The 20,757-nt window shown below is 31.7% G+C and overlaps 1 protein-coding gene across 3 annotated transcripts; it reads left to right on the top strand.

Annotated features, from left to right (window-relative positions):
• The first annotated feature begins 2,060 nt into the window (after nucleotides 1-2,060).
• Nucleotides 2,061-20,757, top strand: LOC132735253 (uncharacterized). Of its 3 annotated transcripts, none has more exons than XM_060722198.1 (5): nucleotides 2,061-2,325; nucleotides 7,927-8,077; nucleotides 17,866-18,013; nucleotides 18,599-18,714; nucleotides 19,119-20,757. In XM_060722198.1, the coding sequence occupies exons 2-5, from the start codon at nucleotides 7,943-7,945 to the stop codon at nucleotides 20,439-20,441; spliced, it is 1,722 nt and encodes a 573-aa protein (XP_060578181.1). In that variant the 5' UTR covers nucleotides 2,061-2,325; nucleotides 7,927-7,942; the 3' UTR covers nucleotides 20,442-20,757. The 3 variants fall into 3 exon arrangements, with proteins under 3 accessions (XP_060578181.1, XP_060578189.1, XP_060578175.1); XM_060722206.1 differs by lacking the exon at nucleotides 2,061-2,325 and adding an exon at nucleotides 6,720-7,179; XM_060722192.1 differs by lacking the exon at nucleotides 2,061-2,325 and adding an exon at nucleotides 6,721-7,214.

Here is a 20,757-nt window from a genome sequence, read left to right as displayed (position 1 = left end):
CAGTCTTCTAGGTCTGCATAGCGTCGTAGTGCGAGCTTAAATGTCGTAGCGGCAGCGTAGTATAAACGCAGTAAACGCGGTCGCTGGTCGGCATCGGTCAGCGTAACATCGTAGTAGAAGCGTGTCAGCAGCGCGTTAGACGTGGGAACATCGTAGTACAGTCGTAATGAAGACCAAAAGTTGCCAAATTGCTCGATTTCGACGACGATCGGCCTCGATCGGCCCCGATCCAATACTTTTTCAGATCGTGGCTTGATCGGCATGATCGTCCAAAAGTCGCAGCTCTGTGTGAACGGGGTGTTATTTAACCAAAACAAAAATAGAAAAAATGTTTACCTTACTCAAGAATTATGTATTTTATCAAGTTGTCAACAACTTAAACTTACTTATTGTATTGTGTTAACATCCGTGTCGGATAAATCAGTCTTCAAACCCCACTCATGTCAGTTTAAAATGGCGTCATTCTGGCGCCGTTATGTATGAGTTAGGGTGACGTCATTACAGTACGCTGCTTCCGAAATTGGCGCCGATTTGTCTTAATCAATTATATCATCTGATATGGATCAAACCTGTTGCGTTAGTGCATTTTAGAATCATATGAAAAGAAAGCATAATTAGAACGAAAAAATCAATAAAATGCGTTATTACTGATGCCTTTATAAACTATTTATACAGAGGGAGAAAATATAACAGCCGCATATACAACTAGTCCCTTTGCAGTTTAACGCCGTTTTTTTTTCTTCTTTGTGTATAGTGACAAAACCACTAACAATTAAAGTTCCTAAAGTCAGTTAGTTTTAAGCAAAACCTTGCTTTATTTTGATCATTTGAGACACCGCTTACAGGCGACGGCAACGAACGTCAACTCTTCAATATAAATTTCAATGCTGATGTATCTCGGTTGTCGCCCATTGGTGCATAATTTACGGATCTTGATAAATAACTTGGTCTGTACTTATCGCATTTTAATTATATTTATTATAAGGAGAAAGACACTCAAACGTGATAATGATCAACATAAAGTATAATAAAAATTTTATAACAATTTCATTATGCATTGTATATGCTTTCAGTCAAATTTTAAGCCCGTAATTATCGAACCTTCAATTTTTAATTATTGATAACGAGAAAGGCTATAGATGGTTCAACCAACGATCCTTACGTATACAAAACAAGCCCCTTGACCACAATGCCTTGAAAGGCTGGAAATAAGTATTTAGATTAAGCCATGAAAATACATAAGATTTTACTGTTCCCCTTTTAATGTTTCCTTTGTTTTCTTGTTGTTGTTGCTCCTGTTGTTGTTGTTGATGATGATGATTCTGTTGACAATTTTCAGACCAGAATATTTAAATGTATTAACTGACCTATTTGCGGCACGATTATGTGAATACGTAAGCCATTTTGTCACTTTTTTTGAATATGTTTTAAATATTTTGACTGATTTACGTGGATTGTCAGAGGTAAAGCTGTATTGCAATTTCAAATTTACATTTTTAACATTACATTTATGGTGAATAAGTTGCATTACGTAAATGTTGTTTTTTGTTTACTATGGGGCAAAATATTACTGTTTTTCCACCACAAAATTCCGCTAACTGGAAAGCAAATAGTTATAGTGGTTTCTTTCATACCTACACACATTGACTATTGCACGAAACACGGCGCCCCGCAATCCTCTATTCTTGCCCCCTTTATTTACATAAACACTCATTTCTACTGGCATGTACGTCATCGACCGGTAGTATCGGCTTTATTCTTTACAAACGATGTGTCAAAATTAATTATTATCACTGTTAATAGCGAATATAATCCGAATATTAAACTTCTTAATATATTCAAACAAGCATTGGTCAACGCAAATAATTCTATATATTCATACTATTTATATACCTAATTACCCCAAAAAATGTAATTAAAGACCTATGTTTATCGATAAAAACATTTAAACCAAGCCTTTCAAACTTTAAATGACGCGTGGTATCTTTTATCTTTTTAATAATCGGGACCTTGTTCTTAAATATGATGGCAGATCGTATATATATATAATCGGTTATATTAAATCTCGTATCAGTACGGTATATTGTGACTATCAAGGAGGTATTTAAGTGTTTCAAATAAGATAAGATATTGATCATTTTAGTTTTGACAGAAGAGTTCAATCAATGTTATAAAGTATGCGATAAATTTTAAAATATGTTTAGTTAAATTAAACAAGATATTAAGATTTTTGAAGTTTTATTATTGCCTACTTTAAGATAGTAATATATTAATTGTGTAGTAGCAAATTCAAGCGATGTGTAATCATTTAAAATAAAGAGAAAGGTAAGTTGTTTTGTTGTTACTGTTGTTATTGTTGTTGTTAAACTTGTTGTTTCTTTATTTTATTGTCCTTTTTATTTTTTGTTTTGATTTCATTTATTTATGATTTCTCTTTATTTCACCTGTATATTTTTGTTGTTTTTTTCGTTTTCTTTTTTCAAACCTTTGATGATATTCTAATAATATGAAAACTGTCCACATTTGTATTGTGACTTTTAAAAAAAATAGCTTTAAAGTATTTTAATATAATAAGAATACATTATTAAGAGGCCATTGAGTCACAAAAATTTAGTCTACTGTGCTCTTTTCTGTTTCCAGTAAATCATTATATATTTCAAAATGACGATATCTTTGTAATTGGTGGCTTGGCATAAAGCTATATCTAACGAAAGATATTTATTTTTATTTTTTATTTTTTCGTTTTTAACGGTAAAATTAGTAAGTTGTTGGTCGATTCCCGAAAACACTGTCACATAAAATGTATCCATGATTATTGTATCTTAGGAGAATACAATGTTCGCAAAACAAAATAAGTTGCTATTTTAAGTAAGATGTTAACCTTTAATTAAAATTTCGTTCATGCTTTATTCGCTCTTAATGAAATTTACAAGCATATTTCTTTCATCTTGATATTTTGGAAGCACCCTTTTCAAGTTTAAAACAATAATGTGTTGACTACATTCTGCTGATATATAGCTTGATACAGCGAAACTTACTTCTGGCATTATTGAATATATAGATACTGATCATTCTAAACTTTACTTATTTAAAAGATAACTTTAAGCACGGACTTTAGTTGGTTGCACGGCTTATTCGGAAGAAATCCCATTATAATACCCCAAAACTAATTTTCATAAATAATGTGCTCGAAACTTTATATTGATAACAATTTGTTAAGATTATGAATTTTTTTTTCCAAATTAAGAACAATATTGTGCAGTTTTCTCAATGAATGCGATCCATCTTCAGTAAAGTATTTGCTTAATTGTTTGTTGGGGTTGTAGAAAGAGGGAAATAACGTTAGTTAATTTTCTCAAGACCCCTGCCTTGACCTTTGAACTAATAATTATAAACCCGTATTTGATACTATTGTTAACCGGTGAAGTACCCTGGGATAATACTTTATTTAAATAGTAGCCGAGGGTACATATAAGTAGCCCTTGTAAATATAATCTACTTAATATGTACTTGAGACAAATGAACGTTCATTTGACAAAACCGAACCGTGCATGGAATTCTTTCGACATAATTAATGAATAAATGTATAAAAACAAAACTGTATGTAAGAAAGGCCGACTTGTGTATAGATTTTATTACAAACCTAATGCACTGATTAACCTTGTTCCCGGCCCAACGGCCGGGCATCTGGGGGGTGCCGGGCAAATGAGCTGTGTTGTTCATTATATCTTCCCTAACAATGCAGTTTTGTCGTCTTCTTCTTTTTCCTTCCGCGTGAGGGAAAACCGTTGCCACGATTTAATTTTTGGGACAGCAAAAATTATTTCTTTCTGGAAAAAAAACAGAGAGAGGAAGTAAGCTAAAATTGTTCACATAAGTTATTGGATAAGACCGAAATCAATTGGTACACACATCTCCGGGAAAAAAATTCAGCCCTGTTATGCCTAGAATCTTCAGTGGAGAGACACTGAAATAATGTGGAAAATTTCACAGTTCGCAGTGAAGGGACATAATATTATAATTACAGATATTTTGCCATCTCTCTGTCCCCATATGCTGGAGCCTTTCTGGTTGTAAATCTTTAAATAAGGGCTTTATTCTCTAGGGATGCAACAATAGTTAAAATTGACTGGGACATAATCTATTGCGTGCAAGAAATGTTGGCATTCGTACATACGATGAGAAATACAAATGAGCCGCGTCATGACAAAACCAACATAGTGCGTTTGCGACCAGCATGGATCCAGACCAGCCTGCGCATCCGGGCAGTATGATCAGGATCCATGCTGTTCGCTCTCAGTTTCTCTACTTGTTATAGGGTTTGTAAGCGAACAGCATGGATCCTGATCAGACTACGCGGATGCGCAGGCTGGTCTGGATCCATGCTAGTCGCAAACCCATTATGTTGGTTTTGTCTTGACGCGGCTCAAATGTATCATAACGTTTCATAGTAGTTGCGAGAACACAATATTACGTATACCTACGCCAAGACGGACTATTGTTTTTGTTTCATTGACAACATGAATGATATAATTGATTTACATACATAAAATATTAAAAACCTAACTAAATGCTAGTACAGTATGATAATTAATGGAAAGCTTTTAAATGTCTGTAGTGAAATCTCTTTTATAAAAATCATCATGGAAGCTAAAAGTACTTTCAACTTAAAAAAAAAAATTATAACGTTAAACATGTATTGTAAAAATATGGTACAAAAACTTGTACATTGATATGAATATTTGTTCTTTGTTAAAAATGTTGAAAGGTACATTTTCATGCCATTGGATAATTATTGTTGTTGTTGTCGTTGTTGTTTGGGGATTGTTTTGGTAGGAGGTCAAAAGTATTGAAATTTTATACATTGCAATGATTGATATTTTCTTCAATCAAAGCAAACAAATTGTCGTCCTATATAGATGAATAAACATTGCTTATGACCTATGAAATATATGTTTCATATTTCAGATTCATGCATTAAATTTTAGTGCATTATACAGGAATCCACAGATGTTACAAAACTTAACAAAGGGCAAAAATTGTATTCGAAATAAATGTTAAATGCATAGGTTACTTAATACCCGGAAAGATATCCTTTATACTGACAAAAGACGGCGTCTTCGGATTTTTGGTCCATGAGATATTCGTGCTTTTTCACATATTTACATATATGTAAATCATGTAAATAACATGTGAAAAAGTAGGTAAGATTTTAGTTTCACGTGAAGATCATCAAAATTAACCCAACTAAAATAATGAAGCATGAAAGTTAAAAATAAGGGATAATGTTGTAGTAACAGTTCAAATTGGTGATAAAGTTAAACGAGTAAATGAATATTTTGATTCTTTGTAAACATTTTAAAGTCCGTTACACATATACAGTAGAGTAGTATCAAAAAGAATCACTGTTATATAAATAGAAATAAATTCTACTTTTTCATAATTAACTTTATTACCTTTAGAATTACCTTTTGAAACAATATACAAGCACGTGGCATACCCTTTTATAAATTATTATCATTATCATTAATCATTATTATTATTATTATTATTATCATTATTATTACTATTATTACTATTATTATTATTATTATTATTATAAATAAATGGATTAACAGTATGCTCATTTGACTATATATTTCCAAAGATTGACTGATATAATTGTAATTGACCAGTAGGTTGATATTGGAATATGTTAATGACAAAATGTAAATCTGCCTAGGATATAAAAAAAAGTGTCCCACTCTTTATGACTGAAACGTTACATGTCAAAATTTCAATGGATATTTGTATGAAATTTGCTTGGGTTATGTGAGTTTTTTTGTTATCGTTCATCGAACTAAATTATAAAATTGCAAGGAATAATGATAAAATGTAAAGTTCTCTTGGCATTTACATGTCCATTCACTTTATACCCTTGGATTGGCATAATGTCACTTTAACAAATGTTCACGGATCTTGTGCATATACATACATTGCATTATCAACACATTCTGCGCTTTTTCCTTTAAATAAACATTAAGCAAAACGCAATATTTACATTGTCATTCAACTGATCAAAATTATTAACAATATAAGCCCCACACGCACCTGTGTGTGATTATGTGAGAAATTATGCAATTTTTCTATTTACACCCCGTTTGAACGAAGACATCGCCTATTTAAGGCAACTGTTTAACATTACAGTAAGTAAAGGCTCCTTTAACCTATGTTGTGCATAGTTTTAATTTGCCTTATTTTAAAGTTCGACAGTTCTATAAAAAAAACAATTTCCAAATTATTTCAAATACAATGTATGTCGGAATGTATGTTCATATTATATGTAGCCATATTGTTTAAATATAATTAATTATTACAGTTTTCCACTTTTCAACTATTATGGCATTTTCAGTCATTTGATACATTGTATATGCAGTGTCTGTTTCAGCACAGGGATTTTAAATTTTTATATTGATTAAGATATTACACAAATAGAGAAAAACGGAATTCCTACAGAACGCTCAAAACTGAAATATTGAAAATGTTGCCGACTCGGTATATAGGAACCTGTTTATTGGTGGTACTGGTACTATGTAATTACAAGATACCGTCCACACATTATATCACTGTCTCCGTTAAATGTTGTCTCCGTTAAATGCTCCTTTTTGAAGGCAGTAGGAGTGAGTGAGTCAACATTTATTGAAAACAGACTGTAAATGAATTTTCAAATATAATATAAAAGCCGAACCCTTATCCGCGGGCGTGCTCAATACCCCGTAGCTTTGTGTATAGAGTTTGTAGCTAAAATCGAAATACAATACTGTTCTATTCCGGCATAATTAATATACAAAAATGTACGAGCGCTCGGCAGTAATATTATTACAAATAATTGGCCAGGATTTGTAAAGAAAATATCATTATTATTAATAAGACCTTCAATCTTGGCTGATACATCTATAAATAAGAACACAACGGCTTAATGTCGGATCGATTCTTTGGGAACGAGTTTGAGGTCAATTCTTACTTAAAACGTGCTTTAGATCTATACCGGTTGGACTTAACTTTTATGTGTACCAAATTATTAAAATGATACGATTTCGAACTAGAACTGAAAATAGGAGCGTTTTAAAATGAGAATTTTGAGATATGTTAAGGATTTTGTTGTTGCTGTCTGTATGTAAACGTTGGATTTGTTTTCAAGTGAGGGGATTAGATAACTTTGTTTGATTATACAGGTAGTTAAAGCCTTTTGAAAACGATATAAGAACAATCCGTGATGTATTTCATTGAAATATTATTAGGATTTTTTTCTTTTGAACCGTTTTTATTGAAAATCATATATCATTTAGTCCGAATGGAGGTCTGTAGGCACGTGTTTTAGATAACATGAATCCAGTTGGTGACTTTTAAGTTCTTGCACTCAAATTCGCTCCCGAGCGTGAACATACATGTATTTAAAAGTATTATTCTTTTTTATCTTTTTAAAAATGTTTTCTTTCTTCCGCTGTTGATTAATAAAAAATTACTTTGAAACAAATAAATTAAAACTTCCAATTGTTTGTTTTTTTTTTAATTCATTGGATGCACTTGGTGTATTAAAGTATTTAAATGTGTGAAACGTTTGAAATTCTTGAAAAGTTTAATTGTTTGCACAGCCAAAGAAAATTTCAGCACTGATAAGTGAATTAAAATTCTTCTGTTGTGACATATAATCTATTGTTTAAAAATACATTTGTAAACGGAAACATTATTCGCTTAATACCATAAATTGTCTTTTTCTGTGAAATTTGCTTACATTTGTGTGTAAACTTAAATAATTGTGTAAAATGTTAGCAATATAAAACCATTGACCAATATTGAACCACTTCATTGTTATTTGAATGCATTTGATAAAAACAACAAATAAAAAACAACATATTTACATAGTTTACATATATATCATTACAGATAAACTGTGTGAACTATGAACAACAAACAGAAGGAGGTTTTACATCAACACCGCCATTTTTTAATAAGGAATTTACAGTGGTCGGACGATGTAGCTAACAAACTGCTGGCTAAAGGAATTATTACGGACAGTTTTCTTAAAGATATACAGGTTAATTTTAAACTTTATAAAATCTTTCATTAATTATACTTATTCTTGACATACCGATCTATACTGTTAACTCATGTCCGTTTGAGTTAAAGGGACTCCACTGCGAATTTTTGACCTGGAGGGACGGGAAATAATTTTTCGAGATTAATGTTGAATGTGATGTAGGTCTAGACCTATAACTTGTTTGCAAAATTTTAGATAATTCGCTTACTTCATGATTATTATTCTTATGGTGGAAACTGACCCAAAATTGTAAAGCGTTGCAACGCTTTTCTAAGAATAGCACTATATATGGTTTTATTTTTGTCTCTGAGTAAATTTCTTTGCTATCTTTTGCATATCTTTCTGTTTTAAGTACCCTAGCTGATCAGTGTAAGAAATTCAAATTTTATGTTTTTAGGCTTATGGACCTCAGTGAAGTTTCATTTATAAGGCAAACTGTTTCAGTCTATTTTTTACTGAATAAAGATTTGTTTTAAGATTAAAAATTACTCTTCCCTGTATTTCTTTGTCTGCATATCCATATCATAAAATTTATACAAACTGATCGTTCTGACTTGCGACATTTAAGTATTATAATTCAAAATAAAACGAGACTAAACGCCTTTTTTTATCGGAAATGTATGTTAATAACCATATGAAAAGATTTTTAGTTGTCTGAATAAAACATACATTTAATGGCCTTTTGGGCCTGAAAATATACTGATATTAAAATGTGTATATCTATAGATCTACAATTATATTTAAACATTAATGTATAAATTTCACGTATGTATGAAATGTAAATTCACAAAATAACGAAAGAATAGGAGCACTGTCCAGATACCATACAAAATATTAGTACAAATGTATACACAATCTATATACTAGTATGTTCTGACCACTTCTTACAATACCATTCGGAACACACAGTTCTTTACCGAAGAATGACGGAAATGGCCGAGAAATGTCGATTGTCTATAATACGAAACTATGCATATGAAATGATTCTCAGAGTTAATTATGTTAGCACATATTGTGTGTCAGACGCATAACGATTGTCTACAATACGAGCAAGCTTTATGACTTTAAATACATCGTTATAACATTGATTTAGCATCAATGTCACTTATTGATTCAAGAATATTTAAGTCTTGCAAAGGTTTTGATGAAATTATGTCACTGGGCTTTTTTCTAAATTGATAATCCATTGCTGTTAAGTTTCTGCAGTATATATAATGACAGCAAATGTCTCAAGTTACAGACGACTGTTCAATAATGAGCAAAACCTTCCGACTTTTAATGATTGATCACTTAATGTCGATCTTAATAAAGAACTTTTTCATACATTCTTAAATACAGGACTTTTTCATACATTCTTAAATACAGGACTTTTTCATACATTCTTATTATGCCTGTTATCTTAACATTAATATTGTATCCCAAGATCAAGGTGAGACGAACTTCATTCATAAGTTTACAAAAGCAGTGTATATGGGTAATATGAACCTCGATATTATCCAATAAAAACCGATGTTACAAACGTGCAGTGTTATAAAAATAATTAGCCACAATTCAAAATGACCGCATCCATTGTTTTGGTAGTGTATGTTGCTAAGTTTGAATCATATACGCTTCAACGGAATAAGCCATTTCGCATTCGGGCAAACATAATGGTAATTTCTTAAGCTTGTTAAAGTGTACGGAATGCGCGTAACAATCTTCCATTTATATAGTTTTAAAGCTTTGTTTAGATCAGTTGGCAAAGCAGTCTGGACAGCCCTAACTTCCGAATAAAAATAAAATTGAGTGGACTTAGATGTAATGGCTGCTTGACTAACTCATTTCACAATAGCGTCAAATAGACACAATAAGCAATTACTACTCATAATATCTTAAATAGACTTGTCCATTAATCATTTTTAGGGAAAATAGTGACAATTTCAGAATATATACTGAATGAATAACGCAAAATGCCGACCAATATCAGACGGCCGGCATGGATGCACCGGTGGATCTTGGTCTGCACTGGTCGCATTGGTAGAATCAGTTACCTTCAGCTTGCTTTGAATCAAAATAAATTACCACATGGAACCAATCTGCTTACTCAACAGGAATTGAAGTGGTCAAAATACAAATCAATTCAGATAATTCGAACCTTTCTAAAATGTGTCGATGACTATGTAAATTTAGTGTATATACATGTTTTTCAATATCTATGTATTGTACTAAAAATATGCACAATTTCTAAACCCATTACGTAGCATTGTCTGTACTATTCAGCATTAATAGTATTCAATAAGTAATTAAAAGGTATATAAATGCCCACTGTTACGAAATAAAATCGGTACGCACTCATATATGATCTCCCAGACAAGCCGGCGGTAATTTGTTGCAACATAAGCGTATTAAGATTAAAATATTCACAAATGTAACCAAATCGCTTAATCGGCGTAATAATTACATTGAAGGGGCAATTAACCTTTCATGCAAAAAGGCTTAACAAGTAACCACAAAGTTCAAATTGCAATGAGAAAATATTACCGTTAAGAAATGAAAATTAAATTACCGAAACCACAAAGTAATTTTGGGCGACTGAATTAAAGGCAATTCATGTGTGTTTTAAATACAAGGCAATTGTATATACTGTACAAATAATGATAGGTTATATTACATGTACGTCAACAAAACTGCATGATTTAATTGTTGGAGTTATAAATGAAATAGTTGATCATGCGTGCCGATATATACGTAAGACAATCATCAGCCATCAAATCGTGTGGATTTTTTTTTGTAAATGAACAATAAAAAAACTTGTAATAAGTACAATACATTCATTTAAATATTACTTACAGTTAGTGTTTGAATCAACCACATTTGACCATTTTCCTCTTTAAAGTGTCAACATAAGAAAAAAGAAATACCGTCAAACATGTATTTATATGTATATGATAATAAATGGACATTGTGTCAAGCGTTCTTTTGATATGCTGCTCTGATAGAAATAGCAAACAGTCATTTGTTGATAGGTGTGTCTGTATGTATGTAGTCTTATATTTTGTTGCGGATTATAAAATAGGTTTTATAGTTAGTATATGACTATGATGAGCTAAATAAAATGAAATAAGCTAAGATGAAATTAAAATTTTCGGCTAAACCTACATTTGTTATGTACGTGTATTAAAACAACTCCAGTTAGTGTCATTATTCATAGGAGTGCCTTTAAAAAGTAAGATTCCATTACAATCCATACAAATTGTAAAACCAAGAAAATATAAATTGACATAACCTTACAATCAAATGAGCCGTGTCACGACAAAACCAACATAATGGGTTTGCGACCAGCATCCGCGCAATCTGATCAGGATCCATGCTGTTCGCTATCAGTTTCTTTACTTGTTATAGGGTCTGTAAGCGAACAGCATGGATCCTGACCAGACTGCGCGGATGCGCAGGCTGGTCTGGATCCATGCTGGTCGCAAACCCATTATGTTGGTTTTGTCGTGACACGGCTCAAATATTTTATAATTGATCACACTCATGACACCTATACATTCGATTTTAAACGGTAATATGAAATTAAACAGATTCCTTCTTATAACTAAAACTCATGTCATTTGACTGAAACAATGGCACAGTAGATCTTTGACATGCAAACTTGTTATTTTAAAGAATGAAAGAAAATGTCCGCGTTCCATCTAATGGAAATAAATTTAGAAGGGAATTGAGACGCAATCTTGCTAATTTATAAAAAAAATCGAACCTTTTTCGCACTCCAGAAAGAAAGGTTTTGAACACAAGGAAACAAAATTAAAACGCTGTTTTTGTATTGATTTGGTAAAATATGCTCCGAGAGATTTATGAATTTGATTTTCAATTAGCTTATATTATTACCCCTCACTTTTTTCGTAATGCTAATTTCCCATAGGCCTCTGGGAGTTATTCTTACTGTTAATGCAAGTGTACCACGTGACTACGAATTTTGTACTGTTACATAGGTAACAGTATTTTTTAACAGTATAAAATCTGGTCACGTGGTCTTTTTTCTAAATAAAATGAAATAAAATGGCCGCCATTTTTTTCTCGATTCATTCTTATTTTCGACGATAGGGCATCGCCGAAGTAACTATTACTCTGATAAAATTTAGTTCTTTGCACCCTAGAGTCCCTTTCGCGTATTAAATATCTTTTTGTTGAATAGTCAACAGGAAACATCCGTTTTCAACGGAAGTAATTGTAATGTAAATAATTTTGTGTCAAACTGGAACATGCAGACAATTAAAGCATGCAACAAAGGATAATTTAACAATTTTAACCAGTGAAACGTTACAGATAGAGTTGGTGGACAGACATCTGTAGGATATCATCGTTATTTTCTAAATGCACTTTGTCAAAAACCATGCGAAGAATATTCTGGATGCAGAAGGATCAGATTTCACAGATCATAACCTTATAAATGGGTTAGTGTTTTGTTTTCTGAATAAAACACAGCTTATTTTATGTTTATGACTGGTAGATATCATCACTTGCCTAAAGAATAAAAGAAAAACAGCTTCTCAAGTAGGCCTACAGTGCACTTAAAACTTGCAAGGTAAGGGCAGTTTAGTTATTGCTTCTCGTGGCTTATTTTTGTTACAGTTAGATTTAGTTGTCAAATTCAGATCATCACAGTATTTGTTCGGGGTAATAAAATAAATAACACATGGGTTTGTGGGTAACAGTAAAAATATCATCCCTCGTATAAATACTGTTACCCTCGGCTACGCCTCGGGTAACAGTATTTTCCTCGGGATGATATTTTTACTGTTACCCACAAACCCATGTGTTATTTATATACTGTAACGCTATACACTATGGGCCACAGGGGGCCCACACAGTGTTTGGATGGTATATACTGCTTGATAGTGACCTTAAAATGAGATTTTAGTCATAACCTTATAATATGTATATAAATTATAAGGTTATGACTAAAATCTCATTTTAAGGTCACTATCAAGCAGTATATACCATCCAAACACTGTGTGAGCCCCCTGTGCTATGGGCGGGGAGTTTGTTTTAATCAAGTCTTTATTTCCTATCAGCAATGTTAAGATATCTGATCCCTTATTAGTTTTTTATAATTCGTTGTTTTTAAATCAGAAATAACTATGTTCCATAACCTATTTGATAACTTCAATCTAACAAGTAGTTAATATATAAACATTTCCATTTCGCAAATTTTTAAGCAACTTAAACTTGAAAGAGTCCTTCACTTTAAGCCGAATTATAAACATACAGTTGCACTTCATAAGGTTTAAATGATTTTCAATTATTGTTTATATAAAAAAGGCGAAGCTTATTTGTGTTCGATATAAGTGGAGTTTTCAAGCCTAAATTATACTACCGAATATAAATTTTTGACATAGATTCATGATATTTTTATCTTTTCCTCAAAAGGGGTGCCTCCTTAGGACTAGCAATTTATTGCACACATCGCAATTAAATCCAAACTTTTCAAGGGGGGGGGGGATAATAAGCAAGATGTTAAAAGAAGCATTTAGTGTTTTTTCTCCCTGAAATTAAACAAACTTTTAATCTCCTTGCGATTTTTTACTTTTTTATGTCGCTAAATTTTACCAGTGGAAACGAAAACGATTTATTTCTTAGTTTTTAGTGGATTAAGTATGAAAGTATAAAATTGCATGTATAAACATATAGATCTACATAAAATATACAATAACCAAGATGGTCGTGTTAAAATTGATCAAGAGACATGCATCAACTGTGTAAAATATAAGAGGATAAGGTCAGAAGTTTTATTGCCATACAAGGTAATATTTAGGTAGGTAAAGAAGTAAACATTACGTCAAGAGCATGATTTGTGTCGTCATAGAACTAAAAGAATACAAATGACCTATTTTTATTCGCACCAATTAAAGAGGTCATGCACGCAACGCACCGCTGAATGCACGTGCGCGCATTTTTACAAGTTTGTGGAAGAATACAAATTGTTGTTTGCGTGACAATTTATTTAAGAACTGCTTTAGCTAGCTGTAAGTGACTTGCTTTATTCTAACAAAAATACCGGATTTCGGTCTAAATATAGAAATCTTGTTAACTTTCCACGCAACAGTGACCGCTATTAATTAGAGGAAATCATACAGTAGACCGATTGAATAGAATATATTGAACAAATATTGGCAGCATGGATTTTAATATCGACTGTAAACGTTAATTGTGGGAAAGAAATAAAAGAAAAAAAGTGGCGAAGCATTTATGATTAGGTGTTAAAATATTCGAACCTCAATCATTAAACAAACGGCCTGTACTGACAAGAGCACTATCCCTTGATTCATCTACATATTGTTTGTTGCTGAAAGGAAAATTAATTGTTGACAAGAAATCGCATTTATAAAAATAAAATGGCACCATTTCGCTTTAAAATTTTGATAAAGATTTAATGTACGAAATGGCACGTTGTGATTTATCTCCGATAAGTGAAAGTTTATAGATCGATTCTCTACAAAAAGCTGTCGACCCACCACAATAGCCTTGATTAAGGGTAATTGAATTTTTATAAAACCTCTTAAAAGTTCGCATTATTAGATTTTGACAACATTCCCTGGCGAAATAAAATATTATTGTTTTTTCAATAATAACAGAATGTTTATTCATTCAATGTAATATTTGCATTCATAAGAGCTGTTGTGTATTTATGTTTAGATAATACGAGAAATCATTAAATCTAACTTAGATTTCAAATTGATCCTTCAGTTACTCTTATAGATCTATGAAGCATTTAATACACGCTCGAAGTATCAATTTCCGGTTAATATATATGATACTGATTAAAAAATTTATTGCCGTGTTGATTGTCTTATAGAGAATATATTCTTTAACTTTTATGTACTGTGGAAAAGTTGTCGTGCCCCAACTAGGGTTTATACCCAAGGTACCTCCATCAAATAACAGATACCGTGTCCGGACACACCACTCCCGTTTATATATATAAAGTATTTATTACAAATTCCTCATATTTACAAGTCTCCATGTACTGAGAGAAATAAATATTAAAATGTGAAAACTGTTAAATACATGTATTTGGTTCATCTAATTATCACCTTTTCCTAAATTTTGTTACATGTTCATTTTTTTTAAAACTTTCATTCAAACAAAATTGATTTCGAACTTTACTGTCTTGTCAGCGGTAGATAATACTTAGTAATACTTTGATAACCATGTTTATTTGAGTCAAAAGGAAAGTGAATGACATGCGTGTGTTTCAAACTTCGCAAAGATAACATTCCATAACAACGCCAGTATCTACAACTTTTAAAAATATGTAAATGAATATATTGGTTATCAAAAACACAAATAATGTAAAATGTATTAGAAATGACTATTTCAAATATTTTAATAGGAAGACACTCATAAATCATTACCCCAAAATTATTAATGTAAACCGGATTCCTAACAGCTTATCACGTTCTTAAAACGTTCTTAATATTATTGTAAATTGTGCATCATTAAAAATGTCAATTTAAAATATTTTGGCATGTCACTTCTTTAGAACAAGATAAAACGGTGCATCATTAATACTTCATTAAGATTTCGTCTACAGACCCTCCGTACATTTGGATTGAAAAGAAATATGCATCTAAAATATACCATAGACAACTTTATTCATCAACAAAATTAATCATATGCATTGCAATACATTTAAAAGATTTCATATTCTCTTTTTTTACAAACTTTAAAATTATATAACTAAATTATTATATAATTATCATAACCAGTATTTGGTGACGAATGGTGTCTTTCTGAATACATTAAAGGACCGTTATGCACCAGAAATGCCACAATTTTAAGTTCACAACAACTTTTATTTTTGGTGTATTTTTACATTTTCCAAAAAAATTCTCATTCGCCAGCTGTGACCTGAACCATCTTTTTGGTTCTGTTTCTTTTTGGCAATAAGTAAAGTTATACAAGTGTAGAGAGTTTGTATTTTGTATGAAAGTGTTTACGTACTAATAAATTTTAACCAGCTTAGTATTTCAAATTATATCTTTTTATTAACAGCCGATTTACCAAAGTAAACGTGTTACGATTCATTTGAAATATTGCAATCCTATCGGAAAAAAAAACATAATTTCAAACACTTAACAAAAAAAAATTATGACAAAATCACATTAAATACTATTTTTCTGATAAAATACATCGAACATGCTCTAAAACCATTATTTAAACAATACATAACTAGTTTTTGCCCTTCTAAAGAAATAAAAATTATAAGTTTTTTGAGGCATAATGTGCCTTTAATCTTTTGTCGATGGAATGTATTAATTTTACTGTCGTAAAATAAATAAGTGTTGTCACTAAATAAAGACCAGGACAAGGTTATCGTTATTAATACTATTATAGTCGTGATAAATGACGTAACTTTAGAACTATCTGCCCCTTTACGGTTTCTTTATAAAGAGATCAATTCGTTAATTTAAAGTATTAAATCCATTGTGAGAATGAAAGGTAGCGCAGTTTTTATTACCTTATGGTTGAATGTTATATTTTAATTTTGAAATCAATTCGGTCTTAAAGATAATCTCCAGGACGACCTGTTATGGGATTTAGAATTCATAATTTGATTTGATTAATGAATTTCATTATACGCGCGTGCATAGTCGTATTAGTTTTTAAACAAGATTTTCGTGCCGCTATCCCGCAGATGTCGGCTGCGTTCACAGCAGGTTGTCACAGAGTAATATCCGGACGTTGACGTCACAATATAATCGGTTAAGACAAAATTCGATCTCAAATAAAAGTTTTTATATAATGTATTAGAATACCATGCAGGTCGTATGGAGTTTAAAACATTTTAATATGAAAATCAGTCTTGAGTATTAAAACATAAAAAAGTTCATCTCGCCTTTTATTCGCATTGAATATGGAAGGTTGTTGTCAATGTAGGTCAATTTTTACAATAGCTTCACAAAAGACAGTTTCACGAAAAAACTATAAAACATAATGAAAAATGTGTTTGTAAATATCTTTATACAGTTTTATCTATATCAAATATCTTACAAGTTTGTTGTGAAAAGTTTAAAGACTATTTCACGAGTCAACTTAAAATTATTTTCAAAACAGCGTTGTATTTTAAATACATATTTATCTATAGAACATAACTTAAAACTTTGTTATGAAATAAGTTTGTCCTGAATAAACCGTTCATCACGCTTTGAAACTTGAAACTGTCGTACCCCTTTCCATAGAAAGAAAACAGTTCTATTGTCTACATGTATAGACGGTGAGCTGTGGTCTAGTGGTAAAGGTGTCTGCCTTCAACCAAAGAACTATGGTTTCGAGCCGTCCTCGGGTCACGACCGTGTTTCTGCATAATGACAACAGTACCGTTTGTTCAAGGAAACGGACTCGAAATAACTAGTTTTGCAACCGATCTTAGATAAATATGTTTTAACTAAGCAACTGTCCATATTGATAAACATACAACTAACATATGGATTTAGAAATTATATTCTTAAATAAAATAGAATGGTCTCAATCCTTTGTAAAGAACGTCTTATAAAAAGAAATCTTTCTACATATATCAGTAAATAATGTTTCCTTTCCGCAAACGTAGATTTTTACTGAAATATATACGAGTAATAATGTTTGTAAATTTCGCCATTAAGACAAAAAAAAGTTTCCTGAAATTCATTATAAAACTGTATCAAACACAGAATATAAAAATCATTATCACTGTATGTAACTTTCCGTTTATTTACAGAATATAAAATCATTATAACATTATGTAACTTTCCGTTTCTTTACAGAATATTAAAGGCGGAAATGACAGTAGAAAGATTCTCTCTAAGTTACTGGACATTCTTCCTCTAAAAGGATCTGGTGTATTTGAAAAGTTCTGCGAATTTCTTCTCTTAAATGGACATCCATTCATTGCAGATTTCCTCAAGGATGAAGGTATGTGTTTACTTATTTTCCAATTTATTTTCAATCAAAACAACTATAAGAGTATATATTTCCTATTCATTTAATCATTGAAAATAGCATGAAAGGTCCATTAAGTCTCTGAAATACGACCATTTTCATTTCTCAATTACTTTTCCCTACCAAACATATAAGTATATTATGTTCGTATGACTTTTAAAGAAATGTTTCAAGAGAAATGAATATCAAGTCATTTGAATGGATTTCGTGATATTTACGATTTTGAAACTAACAGAGTAAAGTTTAAAACAAAACTGGACTCTTACAACATGTACAAACCAAAGATATTTATAATACTCGTACTGCACGTTTGTTACATTGTTTTTCATTGGGTAATCATAACGTTTATATAAACTATTATATATACAGCTGCTGTAAAGTTATAAATTAATATCATTGTTTCGTTTTAAAAAAAATTCAGTATTAAAAATTCGATATAAAGTTGTTGTTTTTATAAGTATCATTACAACTAGTAATGTAAATGTATTCGAACTCATTCATCGATGATATTACTTCTGAACAAACGTCTGAAATACTTATTTGCCTAAATATTTTCAGAAAATTCAAACACAGATGTATCCGACCTCAAAGAATTGTATAAAAGAATTCCTTCACTGGAAAAACAACTTAAAGAGGCCGACAAGCGGACCCTCGAGTATTTTATTAACGAGAAGGTAAAGTATAAATTAACCATGAAATGGTGACTTTCCCACTCAGCATGAATGAAAGACTTTAGGTGCCACTCCTCGCGTCCAATATTTTTAATGTGAACTACCGACCTTCCAAGAGCTAGCTCGATAGGTTCCACAAATGAAAGGTTTCAGAGTATCTGTTGGGATTCGAACCAACAGTTGATAGTTAATGCTTTTTGAAAAAGATAATAGACTTCTAAAGAACTCTAAAGAAGAAAAACAAAGCAATGTATCGATAATGTTTTTAAGTCTTCTGCATATCAATATAAGCGGGGTTTACTGAATACCTATTTAAGTTTAATCGTAAAATAATTTATATTGATGAAGTTAAAACCTGCAACATGTAATCATTTCAAATTATCGTACAACATTCTACCTGTTTACAGGTGAAAGAATCGAACCTGAAAGGTCTCTGGAGCAAGGAAGCAATTGCTAAGGAAAAAGACAAAGCTATAGAAGCCAAACAAAAACAGTTAGAGGACGCCTTTGCATATGAAGACAAAGAAAAACGAAAAAATGAAGAAATTACCGAGTTACAGAAAAAGCTTTCACAGTCACGTGATGAAGTTATAGAGCTCAAATCTCAGTTAGGTTTCATTGGCTCAAAGTTGAAAGAAACGGAAGATAAATTTCAGTCTGACTTTGGAGTACAGTTGAAGTACAATAATGCCAACGAGAACGCGATGAGGAAGTTACAGGAAAAGCATGAACAAAGCGAAAAAGTATTAGAAAACATTGATGCAAGTATTAAGGATTTGGTGCATATACCACAAAGAAATTCTGAACGTGATCAAATGGCACTAATGGAATTTAAATTCTGTTTTCTGGAAGAAAATTTCAAGAAATTGACAGAAAAAATAAATAAGCTACAGGAGACTGAGAAACAATATGAAAAAATGCTGCATGAAAGGAATTACATCCTTGCTCATCTTGGACACTCTAAGGAGCAAGATAAAAGCTTACTGAACGCGTACAGAGATTTTGCTGTGAAGACGGACGAAGACATGATGACAATGAAGGAACAACTTCAGAAACACAATAATATCATAGAAGGCCAGCAAGAAACTATAGAAAATTTACACAAAGAAGTGGAAACCAATGTAACCCAAAGAAAGGTTAAACAAGCAGGGACGGTTTGGCAAAACGCCATGATGTCTGTTATGAGGAAACAATTAAGTGATGTGAAACATGACAACAGAGTGAAAGACACTAGAATTAAACATTACGAGGGTGAAGTAGCTAAATTAAAAGCAAGGATTGCCGAATTAGAGTCAGCTACAGCAAGAAGTTATAACCATTCATCTACTCACAGCCACGTGCACAAGGACTTAATAAGCCCAGACCATAATAGATTCACTCCTGCACTACATACAGATGATGAAGACAGTCAGCTTGATAACCTTGAAACCAAAAGTAGGAGAAATACACTAATTCCCCCTCTTGGCGGGAAAGTTCTTTACCAAGCGTCTGAAATGCGCAAACCACAAGCGCAATCGCCAAAACGCTCGAAAGCAAAACCAAACGTCTACCAAAAAGGAATGTGGTCGTCTCCGAATGTTGCTATGCCACAGGCCTTGCATACGCAACAACTAAAAATAGAAAATAGAAGTTTAGGTCCTAATGATAAATTAGGACACATGGGTCACGGACTTGGTGGTTTAAAGGCACTGCATGGGAAACAAGGAAAGCCTGCACATGTTCGAACATGAGATAGATCTTCTATTTATTCTAAAATGGCGTTAAGACGATCTCAAGCTTATTGTGATTTTAACATTTCAGATTAGAATTAATTTCAACTGATTTTTTTATACATGTACCTTTCAAAAAAAGAAAACTTTATAGTTTTACAATTTTCGGATTTCGGAGCAGTACTAATTTATAGTACATGTTTCCATGGTGATATCAGCATTTATTACTTTCAATTTATTTTGAACCACAATGCATTTTACCATATCTTTGTGATAGTCATTTACTGTGATATTTAAATTTTTTTCACAAATTAGAAAATAAAAGATATTGTTTTGA

The sequence above is a fragment of the Ruditapes philippinarum genome, unplaced genomic scaffold (genome assembly GCF_026571515.1).
Source record: "Ruditapes philippinarum isolate M1 unplaced genomic scaffold, ASM2657151v2 ctg1521_1_1_1_1, whole genome shotgun sequence".
In the NCBI taxonomy this organism is placed as follows: domain Eukaryota; kingdom Metazoa; phylum Mollusca; class Bivalvia; order Venerida; family Veneridae; genus Ruditapes; species Ruditapes philippinarum.
This window is presented reverse-complemented; position numbering and strand designations above follow the sequence as displayed.